We start from the raw sequence: 26,064 nt of genomic DNA on the forward strand, positions 1-26,064 counted from the left end.
TGAAGGCTGCGACATGTCGAGCGCAGTTATGAAACATTTAGAAGCAGCAGGTTGAAAGAAAAAACACGAAAGCAAAGTTAACGCTGACCCGGCGACGTTTCTTATGAGAGTAACCTGAGAAACTGTTGTTAGAACCTTAACGATTAGTGCTCTGGCACATCCGTCCAAAACGATGGGTAATACAGAGTTTTAATTATCATCTCAATACATAAGTAAAGCTACGTATTTGTGACGGTAGGCTTTCCCGGCTTAAACTATTGATGAAGGTTTGTCGGGTCTGCAGCCGGTTGGTAGCGTTGATATCTCGCGACGTTTCGGGAAGTCTGCCCATCTTCGCCAGAAGACGGGTAGTATGACAGTTCCCGAAACTTGGCGAGATATCAACGCTACCACCCGGCTGGAGACCCTAGAAACCTTCATCAAACTACGTATTTATTTATTTATTTATTGCTTTTTCTGCTTGCAGTTACATGTATGCTGTCGTCGTGCACACTGACTTTCCCAGCCCAATTCAGCAGGCCGCTAGTGGATCCCAGCTCACTGATAAAGAGCAGTATCGTGCGGTATTTCGTTTTCAACTTTTGAAGGGGGACAACGCCGCAACAAGTCGATGTTGAGTTGGTGTGAGAATACGGCAACAATGCGCCATTACACGACGCAGGGATTAGGTGGTGCAATGGTTCCAGCGGCGTCAAATAGGTCTAAATGACGGCGGAAGAAGTGGCAAACTATCTCTCTGTGAAGACCGATGAGAGCCCTAGTTCTCAAAGACCACCGCATCGCAATCGACGCGATAGTGAGGAAATCGAAAATTAGGTTTCAACAATCTGCTCCACACCCTGAAGCTGAGAAAGTTTACCGCCCGCCGAGTTCCACGGCTGCTCACACCTGTTCAAAAAGACCGACGGACGGCCACAGCACTGAAAATGCAGCCGCGTCAGTCTAATGCAGATGTCTTCTCCAAGCGTCTTATCGCCACTGAAGAGAACTAGGTGTACCACTACGAACCCCAACCAAAGGAGCAAAGCAAGCAGTGGAAACACGTGTCTCCACTACCGGCGAAAAAGGCGAAGTGTGTCTTTTGGGCCTGCCAGGATGTGGTGCTATCAGATTAACATTCGCAAGGGGGCAAACGATAACAGAAGTATACTATCTGGCGAGGTTACGGTAGACTGTCCTTAGGGAAAATGAACCACTTATCGGTAAACTTTTACAGCAAACCTGACTGGCATCCAGCTGCGGCCATACGGGCAACTAGCCGGTACAAACAGGGAAGCCGAACACGCGAAACACAACCACCCTCCCTCTTCCTCACGACTCCTACACAACGAGCGGCCGGTTTTACAATCAAAGTAACCTCTCTGATGACGACTTTGGCATGTTATAGGTTAACTGACGCTACAGCAGGACCAGGAAACCACCTACAGTGGCAACACCTCTGTACTAACATTTGCTAATACTCACGTAACAGTTGTCGCTATTGGCAGAAATCTGCCGGTAGCCCTACCACTCGCCCTGACTGCTGCAGAGGTTTTTTTCCGTCTGCCCTTAAATTCGCTACCCTTCAATCGCTTGGTGACTTACTGTCTCCTCGATGGGACCGTATAAGTGGGTGATCGCACCCACAGCACGGACATCGTCACAGGCACAAATCTTGTGACTCCTTTAGCGTACTAAAGCTTTCGCAGAGCTGACGGTAGAACTTACTATGTTCGGCAACATGCTAAAGTAAAAAAAATAAAAAAAAGAGTACGAGGTGGTGTTTTTGCTGCACGTCGACACGTCAGCTTATTGTGCTCAGGTAACTGCCACACATGCTCTTTTTTGGGGCTATGGAATTGTTCCCCCCCCCCAATACTCCTCGCTTGGCGCTCCTATTTCCTCGGATGAAGAAATCATTACAGCCGCGCGGGGTAGCTGCGTGGTCTAAGGCGTCTTGTCACGGTCCGGGCGGCTCTCCCCTTCGGAGGTTCGAGTCCTCCCTCGGGCATGGGGGTGTGTCCAATATCCATGACAGGCACTTCAAGAACGACGACACACTGATTTTTGACGTCGGACATTTTCTAAATAGTCGAAACGTAGGCGTCTACAAATAAGGTTTCTACCAAGTCGCCGCATTGAGGGGTGAATATGCAGAGAAGAACCAACACCGTGACCAAGTTTCATGGTCCCCAGATGGATTTTTCTGGGTAATAATTACAACACTGTGACTACCGCTCGTAGTTACGTCAGGCGTCGCAAAGCATTGTGCTTTAGGCAGCAGTAGATTTCATCGCATGTCTGAGAAGCGTCAGAAACGAGAACGAGCGCCTGCAGACCTGAATTTTCCACACACGAAGGGTCTCAGCACTACTACCAAGAAACTTTTCTTTCAGAGATAAAAAAATAATACATATTGAAGTCCATCATTTATCTTCACAGTTCCTGTGCAGTTATCATCTAGTAAATAGTCTAGGCTGTAATGGAGAAGGGCGACGTAGAAATAGCTCGTGTTCAAAGTACAAGTCCTAGACAGATACACTGAGCTCTCTTCTCGGGAGGGACTGACTTGGTTTATTCTTGATCGGATGCTCTTCCTTACGTCAGAAATGTTAGTGATCCAAATAGAGGGTAGCGTGCGTCGTGTGTCACTCGTGTCAACAAGTGTTCTGTGCGTGTTTATAGCCTAACGGTATCTCTACAGGGTGGAGACGCGGATCTAGCCGGACATTTTCCAACAGAACTGGGGAAAACCACCCAAAGAACGCCACTCAAACTGGCGGATGATCCTCAGGACGTCGTGTGGATTTCTGCTGGCCTTTCTCTCTCTCTCTCTCTCTCTCTCTCTCTCTCTCTCTCTCACTCACTCAGCCAGAGCTGTGCAATTTGCATTCCGGTCGATTTTCAGGGGAAACGACATTTAACTGTACCCTAGAAATCGGCACAGCGCTGTAAAAGAATTATGTCACCTTAACATCCAACAATGGAAGCAATGGTAAGCCCGACGCTGGACAGCCTGTGACAAATATGAAGTGGCGGTGCCTGACGGGCACATTGGTCTTGTAGCGAAAATGAGAACCTTTTATGGTAAAACATCGAAATAAAATACGAGTTTTTAGAGCTTTATGGTCACAAACCGACGCCGGGATTTACCCACTGCCATCAGTCGAATAAAAATTCTACACGAAGAAACTTATTTCACAGAGATTACAACAAAATGTGAATTTTACAACGCACTTGCACACCTTTACACAGAAATACACGCTGCAGCTTCTTTAACATTCATTCACCGTCCCGTGCGAGGACAACTCCTGAAAGTAAGCATCAGTTCCTACTTCACGGATAAAATGTCAAATTTAAAATGCCCTACTTCTCATACTCAGTATGACGACGTTTTGTAAAAAAATAGAACAAGTTACAGACAATTGTTTTGTTAAATTTTATGTTTTTAACTAAATTTCCTTTGAGAAAACTGCAAGCATTTATAGCTGATACACAAAAGTTGAATTCACACAGCTTTCGAATAAAATTCCAGAGTTGTCTTAGTCTTCATACCAAAGAAAGCTGGAATAAAATGAAGCCATTTTATCGCTTCATAATGGAAATCGCTATGTGAAGAAAGTTCTGATTGATGAAAACAAAGTGAAACTATGGTTTTTTCCCTTGATTTCAAACTGTTACAATCGCACACCTAACCTGTAAATCATGGTTGTTCTTTAGTTTTTAGAACAAAGAAAATCTATATTAATTTTTACATTTTATTTTCAAATTTACTGCAGTTGGTTTTACCCGATATATCCCCATCTCCACCAACACCACACATATTACGTCCGATAACTTTATATCGTAAAGAGTGAGCAATATAATAGGACAAATTATGAACTGTAGTGAGTGTGACGTGCTGGTTACACGAGTAATCGACTGTAACTACAAAGGTTCGGTGCTCAGTCGCCTGTAAGTTTTCCTACACCTCTGGCAATTATTTGTACATCGCAAAACGCCAAGCGGCACCGTGGTTCAGCGTCCAGTTTAAACTGAAGCCCCCAGCTGGTTAATGAAGGGAGCAGCACACCGCCTCCAATAGAACCCCTGACTGGCAAAGTACTGCAGTGAAAAGCTTACCGGCCAACTGTTATGATACCTCCTAAGTCTCTTAGCTCTTGTGCGTCTTCCTCTATCCTACTAACGATTATTACGTGCTTCGAAAAGTCACAACACTGTCGAGTTTACTTTTCATTTCCTCCATGGCCATCTTCTACGTAGTAACTTCGACAGATATAATCATACAGGTAAAGACTCACACGAGCTCTAACTGGCCTAGCAACATTTGACAAGTGGCTACTGAAAAATAACCAAGTGGTTGAGTAATAGACTTTGGCTGCAATATTCATTGTAACTGAACAAAGCGAACTGATATTCTGACTGAAACGGAAATTTTTTAAGGCGCCCTGAGCAGATTAACGCAGCAACTTCGCTCCTCGAATGCCAGGCGACTGAGTGGCATACAAGTTCGCCTACTGAACGACGACCGACTTCTGTATAAAGACGCGCGCAGTAGCTACATTACAAAATGGCAAAATACACAATAATTAGATTTTCAGCTATCACAAGACAGAAAAAATAGGTAATACAGTTACGCACTAAACAATGAAGTAATTTGGGTTAACTACAAGCTATATAACGTAAAAATGACAAAATGGTGGGTATTAGTTTCTGAAGAAAAAGTTTTAATACGCACTGAGATTTCCAAAGCTGGGCAAGAAATTTCTGAAAACCCTAATTTCCTAATGGGAATATTTCACAGGCAATCATGTTATTCTACGAAATTTATACACATTCGAAAGCAGAAAAATTGGGCTTACAAAAAAAAAGTGGAATTTTGACAGGATTACATTTTACGATTCGAACATTCTGGCATACGAAGTATTTGAATATGAATAACTTTTGACTCGCATTATTTTCAGAAAAGATGCGACGTTCTTCAGAAAACGGGAATGAGGGCTTTTAAAAATGGTAAGTAAATCCTAAAAAAAATTGGTGGAGCCCAATTTTGAGCGACTTGTGCTGTAAGTTAATTCTTGATTACTTCTTAAAATAAAAGGTTTTGCCACACGGTTTACGCCGTTACCACCGTTGACCTAAAAACTATACACTGAATAACAAAGTTCAGTGAAATACAGCACGGACAAGAGTTTAGCTATTTCAAGCATTCATGGTATATCCATTACGAATGAAAAGACGGAAACAAAAGAAAAAGAAATAGTATTCGCGTCAGGATAGAACAAGCAGGGCAATACAGCTCGCTCTCTTACATCTGTGTTCAAATCGATGTCCGGGTTCTGGACGGCTTTGGTACAAACAGTAACGCTGTGGTTACAGCTGTCACAGAAACCACATACAGGGACAGATGTTCGTATTACACAAATGTTAGACGAAGAGGTCAGGAGCTACCGTTTCATGACGGGTAAGAAAGGACGCCGGAACTTCCTGACATCTAGTTACCAAACAGAATTTTTCCTTCTCCCCACCAGGCCCATTGCCACCTGCAGCAGGGTGACAACACAGATGCGAACCTGAACCATGCGCCTAATTTCAGTTGTCTCTGATCTAGTCGTCGGCATTTCACTTCACCGCATCTCCCGAGTCAACTGAACAGTTTGGAAGAGCGTTCGCGTACTGCAGCACTCACTGGATAGCAGATCCATCAAGTGTTTTGCATAAAAACAAGTATAGAGAAGATCTCACAAGGCAGGCTTACACGGCCAGTGGGAAAATCTTCGGTTACTTTTCACATTTCATTCCCTTTTCCAGCATTCGCATCATAACTAATGGAAACTTCCCTAAAATCTTCGTCGGCTGTGTTTCGGGAACAGGACTCCAGTTTATTTACCATACGTCATCTGAATTTGATGACTAAGGATAGCGAAATTTCTTCCAGGCATATTGATAATTTTTACTTATGGACCGTCTGACAGCAACTGAATAAAACACAATTTTAGTGCCATACGCCTTTCGCCTTTATTTTCTGCAAGGCATCATCAGTGGCCTGGAATATGTACATATATTAGCTAATTAATTTAAATTTTTTGTCACTGTGCCTATAGGTTATAAGCAGTTCTGGTGGTAGGTATTTCCTATTAAGCAGTAATGTTTTGAACTGTACTTACAGGTTACGTGGACAATTTATTACATATTACGCTCCTGTTGCATTTTTGGTGGTGTTCTTGTTATGAATGCCGATCTGCGGTTTTTTCCCCCGCATTTCACAGCACTATGAAATGAATGCTTGTTTCAATGCAATGTTTTCGTTTCTGATGATATATATTTTGTGCTGTGTGTGTGTGTGTGTGTGTGTGTGTGTGTCTGTGTGTGTGTCCAGATGGTGTAGGGAAGAATTTTATGTTATCATTTTCTTTATTAAGTGTAGTAGGGAGCCTGTGCTGATGTGTGTGTGTGTTCATTTATCACATGTTTCAGGCAACTCCTTTCGGTGGTACTGCATACGAATACATGTGGTCACACTGACAGCTCGTCCTTGGAGCCATATTCAATCAATGTTTTATTTCACATACCACTGTTAACACTCGATTTTTATTATACAGGGCGACAATTATTGAAATATACGAAATAAAATCGTCATAACTTCTGAACGGTTTGCGTTACGACGTTCAAATTACATGGTTGGCGACAGTACAAGATGGGAATTAGTATTCGCAGTATGGTTTAGCGACGAAGCTCGCTTCCATTTGGATGGGTACGTCAATAAGCAAAAATGGCGTATGTGCGAGATCGAGACTCCGAATTCCGCGATCGAGAAGTCCCTTCACCCTCAACGGGTGACTGTGTGGTGTGCAGTGCACAGACACGGAATAATCGGTGCGATATTCCTTGATGGCACGGTGACTACCGAACGGTACGTGAAGGTTCTGGAAGATGATTACATCCCCATTAACCAAAACGACAATAATTTCGACGTGATGTAGTTCTTGCAAGACGCAGCTCGACCTCATCGAAGAAGGAGAGTGTCTGATGTCCTGGAGGAGCACTTTGGGGACCGCATTCTGGCTCTGGTGTGCCCAGAGGCGCCTGGTAAAGGCCTCGACTGGACGCCATATTGTCCGTATCTGAACACATGCCACTCCTTTTTGTGGGGCTGCATTAAAGACAAGGTGTACAGCAATAACGCCAAAAACCACTGCTCAGCTGAAAACAGCCATTCAGGAGGTCACCGATGTTCCGACACTTCAGCGGACCATGCACAATTTCGCTATTCGTCTGCGTCACATCCTCGCCAGTGATGGCAGGCATATCACACACGTCATAACCGAAATCCGAATGACGCCATAGTTTGTAACTAATTTACGTTTATTTTCATATACACTCCTGGAAATTGAAATAAGAACACCGTGAATTCATTGTCCCAGGAAGGGGAAACTTTATTGACACATTCCTGGGGTCAGATACATCACATGATCACACTGACAGAACCACAGGCACATAGACACAGGCAACAGAGCATGCACAATGTCGGCACTAATACAGTGTATATCCACCTTTCGCAGCAATGCAGGCTGCTATTCTCCCATGGAGACGATCGTAGAGATGCTGGAAGTAGTCCTGTGGAACGGCTTGCCATGCCATTTCCACCTGGCGCCTCAGTTGGACCAGCGTTCGTGCTGGACGTGCAGACCGCGTGAGACGACGCTTCATCCAGTCCCAAAGATGCTCAATGGGGGACAGATCCGGAGATCTTGCTGGCCAGGGTAGTTGATTTACACCTTCAAGAGCACGTTGGGTGGCACGGGATACATGCGGACGTGCATTGTCCTGTTGGAACAGCAAATTCCCTTGCCGGTCTAGGAATGGTAGAACGATGGGTTCGATGACGGTTTGGATGTACTGTGCACTATTCAGTGTCCCATCGACGATCACCAGAGGTGTACGGCCAGTGTAGGAGATCGCCGCCCACACCATGATGCCGGGTGTTGGCCCTGTGTGCCTCGGTCGTATGCAGTCCTGATTGTGGCGCTCACCTGCAAGGCGCCAAACACGCATACGACCATCATTGGCACCAAGGCAGAAGCGACTCTCATCGCTGAAGACGACACGTCTCCATTCGTCCCTCCATTCACGCCTGTCACGACACCACTGAAGGCGGGCTGCACGATGTTGGGGCGTGAGCGGAAGACGGCCTAACGGTGTGCGGGACCGTAGCCCAGCTTCATGGAGACGGTTGCGAATGGTCCTCGCCGATACCCCCGGAGCAACAGTGTCCCTAATTTGCTGGGAAGTGGCGGTGCGGTCCCCTACGGCACTGCGTAGGATCCTATGGTCTTGGCGTGCATCCGTGCGTCGCTGCGGTCTGGTCCCAGGTCGACGGGCACGTGCACCTATCGCCGACCACTGGCGACAACATCGATGTACTGTGGAGACCTCACGCCCCACGTGTTGAGCAATTCGGCGGTACGTCCACCCGGCCTCCCGCATGCCCACTATACGCCCTCGCTCAAAGTCCGTCAACTGCACATACGGTTCACGTCCACGCTGTCGCGGCATGCTACCAGTGTTAAAGACTGCGATGGAGCTCCGTATGCCACGGCAAACTGGCTGACACTGACGGCGGCGGTGCACAAATGCTGCGCAGCTAGCGCCATTCGACGGCCAACACCGCGGTTCCTGGTGTGTCCGCTGTCCCGTGCGTGTGATCATTGCTTGTACAGCCCTCTCGCAGTGTCTGGAGCAAATATGGTGGGTCTGACACACCGGTGTCAATGTGTTCTTTTTTCCATTTCCAGGAGTGTATTTAAATGATTGTCACCCTGTATGTGGATATCGTTATCTGTAACGGAGGAATCTCTTCCTGTGATGTGTTATCAATAAGTTCGGTCACTTACAACTGTTTGCAGATCGCAAGACTAATCAGCTGCCATGTCTTTCTAACTGAAGACGGCACGGTCAGCGAAACCTTCCTGCCGACATTCGCAGATCAGTGCGTTACTAAACCTCAGTCGATGCAGATGTTTGGGATAAGGACCGTGCCTAGTTAGTAGGGGCGCCATACCTCGAGCAGGGGCAATGACGCGCAGTTTGAGCCTGTACCTTGTGCTTGGGAACGTGCAGTGAACACGCCCCGCAGTGCTCCTAGTGTCTCAGTCAGGCTGCCATTCACGTAACTTCCAGGCTCGTAAAAGTCCCGTTCCTGTGATGTCGCACACATCATATTGCTCAGCCCCAACCAATACAGCGCTGCCCTGTAACGTACGGCGATATCCGTCGGACGTATCCCGAGGATTACCAGTAAACCCTCTACAGGTTTAGTGCGAAAGGCACTGGTGAGTTCGTGACGTACGCTCCGCCGAATTCGCCGCAGCATTGTTTTGTGGCTGCCTGGCCGAAAGCGCTGCGCCCAGACGTCGGCAGTCGGCAGCGAAGCGCCCTGCGACGCTGAAGACAGCTTCGTGGAATGAGCGCACCACATGCAACGGCAATTCATAGTCGGGCGTGCCAGCACGGGCAATCTCGTGCACAAGTTTAGCCGCTTTCTGAGGAACAGATTTTACGTGTTCTGGAAACTTTCCTCGTGCGGAAGAAAGCCTAAATATCTACAAACAGCGTTGCGTTTTAGAGGGAGTATTCCCTCCAGGAGTACGTATGTCGTTTTATCAACAGCTACAGTTAGTTTGTCGTCTTTGTGCCAATTCTGCATCTAAGCATTAAAACTATAAGGACTCTAAAAACAGATACCGATAACATTTTCGACAGATTTCTTGATACCTTCAGGGGCCGTTCTCTTTATTGGATGTGTAAGTGTACAACATCGGCCTTAGGCCATTTTGAAGTATTTTACGTACGACTGTTTAATTATATATTATGCCATGTACGTCCTATGACTGCATGTAAATGCTCGTAAAATAGCGAAAAATTGTTTCTAATTTATTCTGTGACAATTACATACAGTAATAAGAATAAGGACGTACATGGCATAATATACCATTAAAGAATCGTCCAGAAAATACTTGAAAATGACCAAAGGCTGAAATTGTACAACGGTACATCAAATAAAGAGAATGGTAGTTGAAGACATCAGAAATCATTCAAAACATTCATCGGAGCTGCAGGCCTTGCCGCAATGAAGCTTACAGACACCGATAAGTTGAAGCTCGTTACCGACGATGCGAGAGTGGTCTCCATCCTAGGAAACTCAGGTCGCCGGACAAAGAATTCGTCATCCCTCCTGAAAGAAGCGACTGTTACACTAGTTTCGGAGTGATGTACTTGACGCAGTAGTGGTACCAGCTGGTAAAGTGCTGCTCCACTGCTGAACGAAGTGATGACAGCGGAGTGATGTATACGTCCCAGATGGTGGTGTGGAACCGGTGCAGTTAATAGACCCGACGTGCAAACGTGACAATGGCAGAGAGAAGCTCTTGTGTTTGGAAGAGCCCGTGACCATGGTGTGAATGAAGATGTCCGATTTGTTGGGCTATCAATGGGGACTGTCCAAACAATTGCAATAAATTAATTTTTATCATTTAATTAATTACTATGCAGAGATATATGTATGTCGTTGATCTCCATGTATTGAGGTATTAATTTCGTTCTTCTCTTATATGAAACAAAGGGAAGTTCAGAAGAATCCTACTTACTTCCCACACCTCCTCATGTCTAGGTACACGTAAGGAAGCCATATTCTACATCTACATTCATACTCCGCAAGCCACCTGACGGTGCGTGGCGGAGGGTACCCTGAGTACCTCTATCGGTTCTCCCTTCTATTCCAGTCTCGTATTGTTCGTGGAAAGAAGAATTGTCGGTATGATTCTGTGTAGGGTCTAATCTCTCTGAATTTATCCTCATGGTCTCTTCGCGAGATAGACGTAGTGTGGAGCAATATACTGCTTGACTCTTCGGTGATGGTATGTTCTCGAAACTTTAACAAAAGCCCGTACCGAGCTACTGAGCGTCTCTCCTGCAGAGTCTTCCACTGGAGTTTATCTATCATCTCCGTAACGCTTTCGCGATTACTAAATGATCCTGTAACGAAGCGCGCTGCTCTCCGTTGGATCCTCTCTATCTTTTCTATTAACCCTATCTGGTACGGATCCCACACTGCTGAGCAGTATTGAAGCAGTGGGCGAACAAGCGTACTGTAACCTACTTCCTTTGTTTTCGGATTGCATTTTCTTAGGATTCTTCCAATCAATCTGTCTGGCATCTGCTTTACCGACGATCAACTTTATATGATCATTCCATTTTAAATCACTCCTAATGCCTACTCCCAGATAATTTATGGAATTAACTGCTTCCAGTTGCTGACCAGCTATTTTCTACCTAAATGATTAGGGATCTATCTTTCTATGTATTCGCAGCACATTACAGTTGTCTACATTGAGATTCAATTGCCATTCCCTGCACCATGCGTCAATTCTCTGCAGATCCTCCTGCATTTCAGTACAATTTTCTATTGTTACAACCTCTCGATACACCACAGCACCATCCGCAAAAAGCCTCAGTGAACTTCCGATGTCATCCACCAGGTCATTTATGTATACTGTGAATAGCAACGCTCCTACGACACTCCCCTGCGGCACACCTGAAATCAGTCTTACTTCGGAAGACTTCTCTCCATTGAGAACGACATGCTGCGTTCTGTTATCTAGGAACCCCTCAATCCAATCACACAATTGGTCTGATAGTCCATATGCTCTTACTTTCTTCATTACATGACTGTGGGGGAACTGTATCGAACGCCTTGCGGAAGTCGAGAAGCACGGCATCTACCTGTGAACCCGTGTCTATGGTCCTCTGAGTTTCGTGGACGAATAGCGCGAGCTGGGTTTCACACGACCGTCTTTTTCGAAACCCATGCTGATTCCTACAGACTAGATTTCTAGTCTCCAGAAAAGTCATTATACTCGAACATAATACGTGTTCCAAAATTCTACAACTGACCGACGTTAGAGATATAGATCTATAGTTCTGCACATCTGTTTGACATCCCTTCTTGAAAACGGGGATGATCTGTGCCCTTTTCCAATCCTTTGGAACGCTTCGCTCTTCTAGAGACCTACGGTACACCGCTGCAAGAAGGGGGGGCAAGTTCCTTCGTGTACTCTGTGTAAAATCGAACTGGTATCCCATCAGGACCAGCGGCCTTTCCTCTTTTGAGCGATTTTAATTGTTTCTCTAGCCCTCTGTCGTCTATTTCGATATCTACCATTTTGTCATTTGTGCGACAATCTAGAGAAGGAACTACAGTGCAGTCTTCCTCTGTGAAACAGCTTTGGAAGAAGACATTAAGTATTTCGGCCTTTAGTCTGTCATCCTCTGTTTCAGTACCATTTTGGTCACAGTGTGTCTGGACATTTTGTTTTGATCCACCTACCGCCTTGACATAAGACCAAAATTTCTTAGGATTTTCAGCCAAGTCAGTACATAGTTATGTATTTAAGTTGATTATGAATAATTATCTTGATATTGTGTTAAAATGACTATTGAATACGTACCTTAAATATCAGTTAACTGTCTGTACAAGCGTGTTACATCTTTCAGCTTTTTAATTCCGCTGGGAACCGAAAGTTCGTGATGTGACAATTATGCGCCATATGCTTATTTGCATCCTTCGTCTTAGAACCTGCAGTCTACTGTTCGTTGTTCGAAGTCCGATTATTGTTGACACATTTCATCGCACTATGCTGCATTTCAACACGGTCAACTATCACGCAACTTATATCTCTGCTATAGCGAATTCAGCGCCTGGCTTCATCACAGCGAGAAAAAATAATAGTAACACGCGCATGTGAGGATTGTGGCAGGGAAGGCTAAAGGTCGACTTCGGTTTATTGGGAGAATTTTAGGAAAGTGTGGTTCATCTGTTAAGGAGACGCATGAAGGATGCTTGTGCGACCTATTCTTGAGTATTGCTCAAGTGTTTGAGTGCCGCACCAGGTCGGATTGTAATTAGACATCAAAGCAATTCGGAGGCGAGCTGCTAGATTTGTTGCTGGTAGTTTCGATCAGCATCCAAGTGTTATAGGTATGCTTCGGGAGCTCAAGTGTGAATCCCTGGAGGGAAGAAGACACTACTGACAAAGTTACTTATAATCCGTCTTGATTGCATACGATGTGACGCAGCATGTGGGGGTTGCGGTGTGTGGACGGGTTACTCCTGTAACCGAAATTGCAGATCTGAAGATGGTTCTAAAGCAACCGAAACCGGTCATGTGAATAAACATTTTATGCAATCAAGACCGACTACAAGTAACATTGTAAAACCACTGATTCGGTTATCCCGTCAGACATTATGTCTGTTTTTGCAATCTACTGAGAAAGTTTAGAGAACTGACATTTGAAGCTGACTGCAGAACGGTCTTACTGCCGCCGACATAAATTGGTTGTACGGACACGAGAAATTAGGACTCATACGGAGGCATCTAGCTACTCGTTTTTCCCTCGCTCTATCTGCGAGTGGAACACGAAAGGAAAAGAATAGTTGTGGTAAAGGGTACCCTCCGCTACGCAATTGCTGTGGCTGTGGACTCGCTGCGTATGGCCGTGCCTGCAAGTAGGCAACCCAACAAACAGATTTGAGAAGCGGGCTGCTGCCGTTACGCCTTCTGGGGCGGCAGCAGCAGCAGCAGCCACTTCCGTGAATCGCACTTAAGTACTCACGTTTGCTGCGTCATTAACAGCGCCCATACTGAGCACCTGTAATGTGGGTTCATATCTCTGGAAGATGCTCAAACCACAGATATATTTTTTATGGTTTTTCGCACTGTCATCTAGTGACAGCCCAGAGGTATTAAAATGCTGCGCACTCTCCCGTCTTCCAAGTTCGCAACAGCTGTGTTCACAAGGCTTGACGAACAGTGAGGTACGCTACTGCTGCACCTCTACTGGCTCCCTAAATCGCCCGATTTAAACCCCTCTGACAGCGTAAGGGACTTATTAGTATTATGAATTACCTGCTACTTAGTAGCTCCACGAGATCTAACCATCAATGAGTAGTTTCAGATAGATATGACATAGCTAAAGAAACTTTTGGACTCTCTCGCTGAATTGACACGGCAGAGGTGGTATCAGCGTTCTTCTCAAGGAAGTGTCTAATTGTTGGTCTGGTGTATTTATTTGTGGGAGTATTAGTGTGCGACTGCTTTGCGGACATCAACTATGTCCTAACGCAGTGACACGTTTCTTCAAAATTAATGATTCCAGTTGCACTACACCAAAGATACACTGGAAATGTGTTCCTGTGTCCAGCAGGAAGGCGGAGTCTCTGCATATCCCCACGGAAAGTGAGGCCCAGAAATGTTTTCAGCTTGAGAAGGAAGGGTTGCAGGGCTGTGTGGAGTCCAGTTGTTCCAACTTTGAATGCGGCGACCACAGACTTAGCTTAATGAGTACACAAACTTGCAGTGTCATTCTGAAATTTTGCCACACATCGCACACGACATTTTCGCACTGTGCTTAAGAACTCAGCAGTGTAGAGCTGCTCGTCTACTACTACCACCAAATATATTGTTTTTGTTGAGACTCATCACAGCTTCAGGACGCGTTTCGATGTGATGTTTTATTTCCACTTTGGTGCATAAAATATGGCTGTTGTTGCTTTATAAGTTACTTTCGTTCTGTGGTAGATATTATTTACTCACTGTGAACAACGTACAAAGACTGGCCACAGTTTATCCCATCCCGTACGCTGTCTCAAGCAAATACCGTGTAGGCAAGCCCAGTCTCTGTTAACGTTATTCCACAATTAGTACCTGAAATGAATGTATTTTGCATATTCCTTGAGACCAATAACAATGCTGTTGCATGAATCAGGTGATAACTTCAAGTCACGGAAAGATTCGTTCGATAGGGTAGCGCTGATGGCATTTAATCTGCACATTCGTGCACAAGTATATTTACGTCACTGATGATGTATCGATTAACTGTACCCCTTCCTCCACCTCCATGAGAAAAACAAAACCTTTGGTGATGTATCCCTTATAGTTTGGTTATACTAATGGAGATTCAGCTTCAATCATTCGATGTTAAACGCGAAGTTAAACATCAGGAGACAGAAACAGAAGCGTACAGGGAATTTAGGGCGCTCAACATCGAGGTCATCAGAGGCCGTACTCAACCAATTGTAGACGAATGTGGATTTGTTTTGTGAAAAAATGCACCAAAAACGAAAAAATAAAACGAATTCCTCAGCCATCCTCTCCCTCCCTCACTCTCACACAGAATACCAAAGACTTATGTATGCTTCAAGGCACTTTGTAATTAAAAATTGCACAGACTGTAACTGCAGAATATCTAAAACAGTGTAACAGGAGACCGTGCGTGATTGAAGAATGAAAAAATATTAGACGAAGCAGTCGCCTTGTTAACACATTACAATCTTTTAACTGAGGTACTTCTGAGAAAATCGGACACAACACAAAACACGGACCACAGTCTATTGATCATCTCCTAAAATAGAGAGCGGGTGATCTGGTTGCAGCCGTCATTGTGCAACGACAACCTCTGACTACATACAGTGTGTGTGTGTGTGTGTGTGTGTGTGTGTGTGTGAGAGAGAGAGAGAGAGAGAGAGAGAGAGAGAGAGAACGAACTGGAGGTACACAACTACACGTCTTCTAGCACGCAAGCCTAGCCCTAAGACGACGGTGATTAACCGCAGCCCCATTCTCCAACCGCCACCGCGCACTCACCTGAAGACGCTGTCGTCGTAGTGGAGGACGATGCGCAGCGGCTGGTCGATGCTGCGCTTGCGCAACACGTGCGCCGGCTCCAAGTGAATCGGATTCAGGATCTGCAAAAGAAAGAGGGAAGCCGTCAGCAGCCAGCCCACGTGCCCACCACGTGCGATCCACAGCGACCTGTACGCCCTCTCCACCGGTACCACGCTGTTACAGAACCAGCCAATCTACTGACGCGCCCACTGCAAGCTACACTTTATTACAGCTACTGCTTCCGTTTATTTATTCGTTTACTTTGTGTTTTTGTGTAGGTTTCTGACAAGGGGGGGGGGGAGGGAGGGGCGGAGGCGCTACTACTGAAGGATGTTCCAGCCCGCTTTGAGAGGATGGAGGAAAAGCGTGAGATCTCGGAATCTTTCCTACCAGATGGTGGTGTTGGCGCTATTCTTCTTTAGATTGTTGTTTTTGTTGTTGTTGTGGTCTTAAGTTGAAACAATGATTTGATTCGGCTCTCCACGCAAGAGTATCCTGTCCGAGCTCCTTCATCTTCGCATAAATATTGCATCCCCAATCCATTCGAACCTGTTTATTGTATTCATGCTTTGGTCACACACGACAGAATTTTTTAACCCCCCCCCCCCCCTCTCTCTCTCTCTCTGGCAGACAGTTCCTTGCAGTACCAAACTGACGATTACTTGGTGTTTCAAGATGTGCCCTATCGACCGAAACCTCATTTTAATCAATTTCCTTTGTCGCCATTTAGATTCGGTACCACCTTATTAGTACCCGATCTACCCACCTAATCTATGGCAAGCTCCTGTAGCGCCACACTTCTAAAGCCTCAAAAAACTACTTATGCCCAAGGTAGCATTTCAAATGGCTCTGAGCACTATGGGACAATACCAGAGGTCATCAGTCCCCTAGAACTACTTAAACCTAACTAACCTAAGGACATCACTCTCATCCATGCCCGAGGCAGGATTCGGACCTGCTACCGTAGCGGTCGCGCGGTTCCAGTCTGTAGCGCCTAGAACCGCTCGGCCACTCCGAGCGGCGGTGTAAGCTGAGAATTTGGTTCTGGCTGGAGGTATGCTAGGGTAGCCTCAGAGGTTGTGGCGACCAGTGTCTGGACGGCGTAGTAGTCAGAGCATCAGCCTAGTAAGCAGGGGACCCGGGTTCGAATCTCTATACGACACAAATTTTGGACTCGCCCCCTTGGTGTAAATCAATGCCCACCGGCAGCTTTTAGTTTTGTGAAAAGTAAAACCATGTACAGAGAGAAAGCACCTCGTGGAAATTGGCCTGTTCACACAGCGAGCATTCCGCTGAGACTTGACGCACTGTAAGAAGCAATCACCTTCAGTAGAGCACTACGTGCGTGAAGATGTCAGCCTGCACAAGTTGGTTTTTCCCCGCACACACTCTTACTTTTGACAAACCTATCTATAAACTGCTGTATATTCTGCATCAAAATGCCGGCATTTCACCAGTGTTAAACTCATTTTTGAAGGTCAGAATATGTCAGTTTCAACTGCCGAAACCGGCCGTCAATAATAAATACTAATTAATGCGGCCGGGACTATAAAGAGCTTTTTCACGTTAAATATAGTTCGCTCCTTCCAGTTCAAATTCCTAAAGCTTCTACTGTCTTCTTGACTGAACTGTTTATCGCCCCCGTTTCACTTCAGTACAAGCCCTCGCTTCACGAAAATCGTCTCAGAGAGCACTTCCTGAACTTCAATTATATTTAGCGTTAACAACTCCCTGTTTCTCAGAAATGCTATTGCCGATCTGCTTCTGTATCTTCTGTACTTGGGCCGTCGATGGAACTGTTTTCGGCCATGTCTCTGGGAACGACAATGCCGCACAAGTCGAGCGCGCGAGTTGCCATTAGAGGCGGTGTCGCTACTGGTTTCTGCAGTCCTGCCGTCAAACGGCTCCACTTCCACACGTCGACCAGCTGCTTCCCTCACACACACACACACACACACACAGCCACCAGGTTCCCTTCCACTCCCCTCCTCTCCCCTCCCATCCCATCCCTCCTCTTCACTCCCCCCCCCCTCCTTCCGCTGGAGAAACAGCCCGCTGTGCGCCTTGCGGAGATCATAATTTAAATCGAACGACGCCCTAGCCCCAGACCACTGATAGAAACGAAAAAGGAAATAGAATATGAAAAAATAGAAATACGAATAGGAACCGGAACGTGAAAGCACAGCAAATCGGGTGCTGTCCTTCGCCGAAAAGAAATATGTACATAATAAAGATCAGACGTTCTCTGCTGTTATTTTTGCGGTATTTTCAACGACTGAGCATCTGCGTACAGAACAGGCCTCTTTCGGCACGCAAAGTCAGTAAATCGCAATAAACGGATTGCCTTTTTCATAACCACTACTGAAACAACGAACCCCATTTACCCTCCCGTTAAGACGCATTTTAGCTTTAATATTCTGAACCAACGAACGACAGTCTAAGTAATACATTACAGCTCTTTACGAAATGGTGGCAAAATCCAGAAGACTGATGCCTTTATCTTCTGTACTCTTAACACGTTGTTTGTGTGTCCAGTATCCGTAGTTCCGTTGTAATTAATGAATAAGCTTTTTTAGTTGCAAAGACTCCCCAAAATTATGGAAGAACTAAAGATGGATGGGAAAAGACCTAGAGGGTGCCCAAGAACACGGTGGAAAATGGGAGTGAGAATATCTGTTGAAAGGAGAGGTGTGACCTGGCAGCAAGTGGAGGAAGAAAAGTGGTGGGAGGACCGAGCCAAACGGAGAGGACTCGTCAGCTCCCAGACCCGGCAGTAGCTGGAGCGGGATTCGGATATAGATAGTTGCAAAGACGGATTTCAGAATCTGTAAACTATTTGTAGCAATATGAGACATCAAAATAACGCAAGTCAAAGGTGCGGAATTCATATTGGTCACAGCGAAGAAAAACGCAACATGCATATAAATAACAAACGAGAATAAAGTTCCGGATAAACAATTCCTGGTGGAACTTAGAACACGACTGATTAGCTACAAAACGGATACGTTATTCTGATATACAGGTAGCACAAGTGGCGCCATCAAGCAGCGGAGGAGGGAACCGAGCAAGCTGGGTTATCCGCGCCCACTCCAATACACGAAGGAGCGGAAGGAACGGGCGACGTGAAGCAATGGTTTCGACAATGAACTTGTATTCGTTGAGCAGAGGGGGCGGGCATCAAATCTGCGTCCGTCCATCCAGATTTAAGTTTTACGATATTTCTCTTCAGGTGAAACCGAGGTAGCGCAGTGGTTAACGCACTGGACTCGTATTCGGGAGGACGACTGTTTAAACCTGCGTCCGGCCATCCAGATTTAGGTTTTCCACGATTTCCTTAAATCGCTCCAAACAAAAGGCATAGCCGATTTCCTTCCCCATCCTTGACATAATTCGAGCTTGTCGACGGGACGTTAAACCCAATCTCTGTAACACTTTGCCCTGCCCGCAACGTAATAGCATACTATTTTCCTTTCCTATCGAAGTATCGAGAGTTAATGATACAATTTAACCACTGAGTCAATGAACTACGCTGCAAGTCAACGAATATGTACACCCAGGATAATGAGAGCGGCGTAGCATCATCATCTGTATTTTGTTCTACATAAGAATGCGCGCTCGTCTTTTCTTTCTCTTCTTTAGTCGCGCGCCTTTCCGACAGCATCTTACTCTATGGGACACTTATTTTCTTCCATTGTGTTCAGATGAACTGAAATTGAATTCCTGTTAGGAATTTGTTTAATTGTGCCATTATTATACCCAACTGCGATTACTGATATGATTTTACTATGAATACTTTTTTCTTTCGCTCCAGAGTAGGTCTAAGGTTATTGTAATTTCTACGTATTTCGCTGGAATACTGCAAAAACTCTTTGTTATGTTCAAAACTGTTAGATTAATGCACGAGATGTCAGATGTGTGTATAAAAGGCTTCTTTCGTTAAATAATAATTGTTTAATTTGGAATATATGCTTTCATTTCATAGTAACGATCATGAATACCCAATTTATAAATGTTACAGATTTTGCTTTACTACATTTTTTTTGTTACGTTGCCTACGCTATACCCACGAAATTAAACTAATTTATTCTGAATCTTCTCGCGGGGCGACAAGACAGTTATTTCCCCGAGATTGCAGAAACCCAAACTAAACGTTTTTCAGTACTCCACGAGATTACCGACCTTCACTTCAAACAATAAAAAAGGTAAAAAAGAGTAGAATTAACTAAGGAGTGATTTTTGTACGTAGTTGATAATACCGTGTACATTTTCTGACAAAAAAATTTCATTATCGAGACTAAGAAAGTGGCGCGCGCGCACGTGTGTGTGTGTGTGTGTGTGTGTGTGAGAGAGAGAGAGAGAGAGAGAGAGAGAGATTTAGGTTCATTTTACTTTTCCATTCAGTATATTTCCTTTTAATTATTTATTTATTTACTTATTATCTATTATTATTATCATATATCCTTACTTTCCTTCTTCACTTAGATGTACAGGGGTTGTTCGAAGAAATAAAACCAGCCACTTTCGTAATTTATGGGAATATTCATTTCAGCCCTTGGTCTGTTTTCAAGTGGCTTAACACATTCCATTAATATTTCGTCAAGTAAGTTAATCCACTATCACAGTCTTCAACCACCAACACCATTCATTATGAAAAAAAAAGTAAGGACGTTTCCTTTGATAAAACCACAGGCGACACCTTGTACCATCTGAAATCGATATTAGTGACATGTTAAACTTCGTCTCATTTTTTTTTTTTTTTTCCTCGCTCTTATAGCATCAACTGGCGTCCTCTCAAACTGACAGTTGCAGGTAATTATTGCCGTAGATGGGGAAATAATACTTACAAAAACTTAGCCATGTTTTACTGGAGGGCGCTACGGGATGTTGCGCCTGGAAATACGAACAACATTTTGAGTATCGCATTAGGCGTCTTTGTAACTGGAAGAGTTGACGGTGGCTCCAGAGACAGAACTTGCACACGAGTTAACTGTGTTGGGCCACGTGGGAGAAGGTTCCCCGATAAGCACCCGTCAACTTGCCCGCGAGACGCACACTTCGAAAAATACGGTATGAGCAGTACTGAAGGAGCAATTACACCCTTGTTGACAGCACGTAAAAGCTACGCATTCGAATGATTTTGAACCCGGAGTTCAACCAATTATCTAGCGCGGAACTGCAGACCGCGTGGTTCACGTTCCACAGTTCACACAAGCGTATGTTTATCACGTCAATAAAGAACTAAATGCTCATTTCATACCATTGTTCCTCACCTATATGACTGAACGGTTGAAACGGTGTACAATCCTAATTGCACGTTTCGTAACTAACAGATTCCAGGCCAACATAAATTTCATTTACAAGGTTCGTGCAATTATTGATATTATTGTTGTGGTCTTCAGTCCTGAGACTGGTTTGATGTATTTGATGAATTTCTAAAAATTTGATGAATTTAAAAAATCTACTCATTACGAGGCATAATTTTATGATAAAGGTTTAGCAAACGAAGAGAAGTACTACAGTGAGAAACTTTGAGTGTAGTCTTGAAGCAGCGTCAACACACTACGCTAAAATTACACATACTACTATATTCATCCAGTATTTGAAGAGAAGAGCACACAGCGATTCCCAAACAAACTTCATACATTATTTCAAACCTAATGAAATTTTTTTCTCTGACAACCCACCCACGCTCCCTCGCTTACTATATTTTCGCTTTTCACGCAATAAAACAAACTTCAGCGTAATAACACACATATTAATTTACTACTTCTTTACTACTAACTCCATTCGCTACAGATTTTACAGAGGGTATCTATCCACTTATACCACTGTGTGTACCTCCATAATATTGTTACACGACACATGGTTCAGGAGGTATTACTTCATAAAGGGTGAGATGCGTGAAAAACTAGGTTTTCTTAAAACTGGGTGCATAGGCCGAAGGAGGGGGGGGAACTAACTGGTATCAGACCATTCAGTTTAGGATCCTCAGAAAAGTGGTTAGTTCTGACCATAAAATTTTCCGACATGCTGTAACTTCACTGGTAATCTGTTCCTAAAGTGTTTCTTCTACTCGATACTTAAGTGGCCTTAGTAAGTGCTAATTTATAGCCTTGATGCTTGATGGATTATCGGCACGACTACAGTTTTGTGTGCTAAGAGTATGGCTTCCATAATTTTCGAAAGACTAACGGAAAAACCGAAGTCATTCTGCATTTTAATATTCTATTTGGACACAGTTATTTTAGCGTCTTTAGAAGATCTGCCACAGCCGTAAAAAAGGAACTGAAATAAATCAAACGTCGGGTCATCATAGTTATGATATTGTCTCGTTAGTAATCTTTCTTCTCACAGACTACATGCAGACAGCAATATTTTAACACATTTGCGACTCGGAGGTATCCTATAGCTGCCTGAAAAAAGGAAATGGAAAATGGCTGACCACTGATTAGCAGTTGCCAACTCTTAAAGGAATCTAGTGGCCACCGGGGAGTAATATCTAGATTCTGATACGTGGTGCTGGAAGCGATATAAACTACAATGAAACATTATCAGCTGAGACCGCTATGACGGTGCTACAGAGAACTGGATTCTTGAAATGTGCATCCTGTTTTCCAGCGTAGGGCGGACGTCAGGGCACGAAATCTTTAGGACTCTAATTGGCTTGAGTGACGTAATTTAGTGGCTGGGAGGCGGACCGATGATATGCTCTAGTTGTGGACTCAACTAGAGCGACGAAGGCCAAGCTTCCAGATCTAGGAACGATTCTTGCTCTGGTTTTCTGCTGTTTCACATTTGCACCACCTGTTCACTGTAATCGCTTTTGCAACATATGGTCCACCCGTTCTGTGGGTGATCCGGGCAGACTTTGGGGAATATACAGTAATCGTCAGCTAAAAGAGACAGGAAGGAAAATCACTTACTCTGGGTACTTTCGCAAAGATTACGGATGTATTCCGCTCGCAAAAGTGTTCATTAAAACAAATCATGTTACTACCAATAGGAAACAAGGAACGGGAAAAGTTGATGCCATAGAAACTGCATATGATCTGTTTAAGACGCCATTGTTTGCCTTCGTGGGAATATTGTTCAGGACATTTTGTACGCGGGATAGACATAATTAAGAAAGTTTCTAATATGTTATCATTGCCTTGACTGCGAGTATGTACAACGGATTACTAATTTTGACAAGACTAAGTTGTCACCTTCAAATCTACAGGGTACAGGTTACGAAATTTCTTCCGACCCACAACCTGTACTTTGAGGATGTGAAAATGGCAACTCAGTTCTGTCGAAACTAGTAATCCACTGTACATATATGCGATGAAGGTAAAAAAAAAAAAAACTTCTGTACAGAAACGTTCTTTAACATTGAATTAATTCACCGCTCTCCAGCCGACAATGTCAAGTAGTTATAATTTTTAATTATGTCCTGGAAAAAAGTTACGTATGTAATTTTTCGTCTGTTTGCAGGTGTATGAATGCGTAACTTTACTTTTTTCGGGGTGATGTTAAAAATTTCATGATAATACCTCATACGCAGACAAAGGCAACTCCGTGGCTTTTGGAAAGAGACAGAAATTACGTGGGGGAAGGAGATGAACAGCTGAGAAGTCTGTATTTCAGAAACTTTACATTGCAACTGCAAGCTTCTGCTTCTTTCAAAATCATTTCAGTCACTCCACTGTCCTATTTAGAAGAACTAATTTAACGGTGCGCTTTGTGTTGGTCTGAAATTATAACACCAAATAATTTATACTCACAAGAAAAAAAATTATACAAATAAAAACGTAAATGTTAGTTTGTTCGGAATCTTATATCTCTGAAAGTTCTTCATCGGTTGCTTTGAAATTTTGAAACAACGTTGCACTCGAATACGAGTCTCTTTTTATATGCCTACTAGAGCGCCATCTTACTCTAATAAACGTTTGGATGGACGTAGTCTATACATTTTTTAAAAGCATATACTATATACATGTATATATTATACACTAATAAACATTGATATAGACATAGGCTACATATTTTTTACTGAACAACAATGTACAGGTCTTCTATTAAAACGAGAAAGAAACCACGCCGTTGAATGGCCATAAGCTCCAGGAAATGCTGTGATTTTCTCTGCTCTGCTGTGATTGTGTGGTTTTGTTTTCTTCCTTCCAATCAATTTTAACTATAATCATAGGAAATTTAAGCAATTGGAAAAATTGTTTCTCCCATACATGTTGCTCTAGTATATAATTTTCAAACAAAGCTGTATAACCAACAGTATGCTGTTTTCTTTCCTTCTTCACAGAAAACACAAGTGTTGTACTTATTGCTTATTACATATCAAATTACAGTTAAGAATACTGCCATAGTCTGACATAGTCAGCCGCGATTCTCACTGCTGTGGAAACTGTTATCATCTGACAGTTGAAACGACACTAGCGCCTCTAGCAGCGAGAAAGGCAGCTGTAAGATTGTTTTTTAATTACTTTTCAAGTTAATTAACGAACTACTTATTAGATTTTTGCGTTCTGAGCCTTAGTTAATTATCAAGAGAAATGAATAAACGTGAAATAAATGTAAAAAAGGGCGAATCGCTCAGATGTAATTGCAGCTTACTCTACCGAAAGGAAGAGGACCATACATTTCCGGTTTTATCTGTTCTATTATCATAGGGACTTTGACACGTAGCAGTTTTGTATGGAGTCCAATGATTCGCACATCCTTACACTTCACTTTATAATGCTCGTATATTTTTGTAAATGGAATTATTTTTGTTTCAAAAGCGAGCATATTGAACATTGTTGCAGTCTGTGTGATTTTCCGTTCATATACAGCTGTGGTGGCCAATTTGGTACGTCAAATAATATACGTATTGCATTCTATGCATTCACGTATTTGACTGGTAGTTACTGGACAAAACTTCACGTCTTTGAGTAGACACAAAACGTCTTTCCGTAAAAGATGAGTCTTCTGAAGTTTACTATACTACCCCTTCAGTACACATCGGTATGTTAAAAGAGAACCGCGAATGAATTGTCCTCTAATGTGCCGTTTCATATCGCCCAGGTTCCTTGGGAAACCTTAGGAAGATATATGGGGTATAATTCTTTCGTTAGTGCGTACTTTCACGGCACTAGATACGCCCCCTCTTATAAAAACTACGTCGCAGAACAGTATACACGACACTATCCGTACTCATTGGAAGCAGGTCAGACATGACTTACTACTACGGAATCTGAATTTGCAATAACAGACAGAGGGGGAGGAGTAGGTGGACAGAGGATTTGACCTGCTTTTGGATGAGTCCACTGCACACGGAAATTCAGGCATCAATGATCGGAAATTTTCGTTTTACTTATGTGCCCAGTTGCTGCAACAAAACTATTGGATAGGTGATTTCACGCGTCTGTCTGCACCAGCTGACTTGTGTTAGCTTCAGATTCCTAGATGCATGAACGCTGTGATACGCAGATGAGCCACGTTAGCTGCTTCAAACAAGCATTTGCGGTAATGTAGCAGCCTATAGGAAATGTGTAAAAACTACTCACTAAAAGAAATCACCTCGTTTGCACTACGTAATTATTTAAATATGTCTAAACTAACGAAATTTGTTTTCAGTTTCCTCTTTTCATATACGTTGGCACCGTGGACTTAAAACGATTGTACTTGCTGGTACGTGACTGACACAGTAGCAATCGTTAACGCAAAGACTGTTTTAAGCTTCCTGATACACTGAAACTGTGTGTGTGTGTGTGTGTGTGTGTGTGTGTGTGTGTGTGTGTGTGTGTGTGTGTGTGTGTGTGTGACCCCGGACAGGGATTCAAACCCCAGACCTCTGACTTTCGCGGACCACGTTCTTCCCGAGTGAGCTATTCAGGCAATACGCGTGACTCGCCCCTAAAAGGTTTACTTCCGTCAGTACCTCCAAATCCAAAACTATCGTGTACACTTTGCTGGAAGAAAGAAAAAGTGATGCTTACGTCTCACGGGATAGACTAACATAACCAGTAAGATGAAGGTGAAAATATGGCGGAAGATATAATGAACTTACAAACACTGTAATGTGATACTTAAGCTTTCAGCATTGTTGAGACAAGCGAGCTTCAGACTACTTCTTCGAATGAGCACCGTGTGACTTTAAAAGAGCAGTTAAGACCATCTACCCAGTGCTATCGGCTACCGTAACAATAGTAATGAAGTTACAAAAATTGGCAGTGAATGGTGAAAAATCCAAGATGGGGGAGGGGGTGAGCACCGATTGTTGTTGTTGTTGTTGTTGTTGTTGTCACCAATTCCACGACTGATCTGATACAGCGCTCCATACTACTCTATCCCGACCATGCCTCTCCATCTAGGCACAAATACAGCAACT

At 43.9% G+C, this 26,064-nt stretch overlaps 1 protein-coding gene across 1 annotated transcript in view; it reads right to left on the bottom strand.

Annotated features, from left to right (window-relative positions):
- The window catches only part of LOC126267237 (leishmanolysin-like peptidase), a 516,519-nt gene that overhangs the window by 288,548 nt on the left and 201,907 nt on the right, over positions 1–26,064 (bottom strand). Inside the window, exon 2 of the mRNA XM_049972220.1 lies at positions 15,681–15,781. Within this exon, the coding sequence (XP_049828177.1) occupies positions 15,681–15,781 (101 nt within the window). The remainder of the gene's footprint in view (positions 1–15,680; positions 15,782–26,064) is intronic.

This window comes from Schistocerca gregaria, chromosome 4 (genome assembly GCF_023897955.1).
Source record: "Schistocerca gregaria isolate iqSchGreg1 chromosome 4, iqSchGreg1.2, whole genome shotgun sequence".
Classification (NCBI taxonomy): domain Eukaryota; kingdom Metazoa; phylum Arthropoda; class Insecta; order Orthoptera; family Acrididae; genus Schistocerca; species Schistocerca gregaria.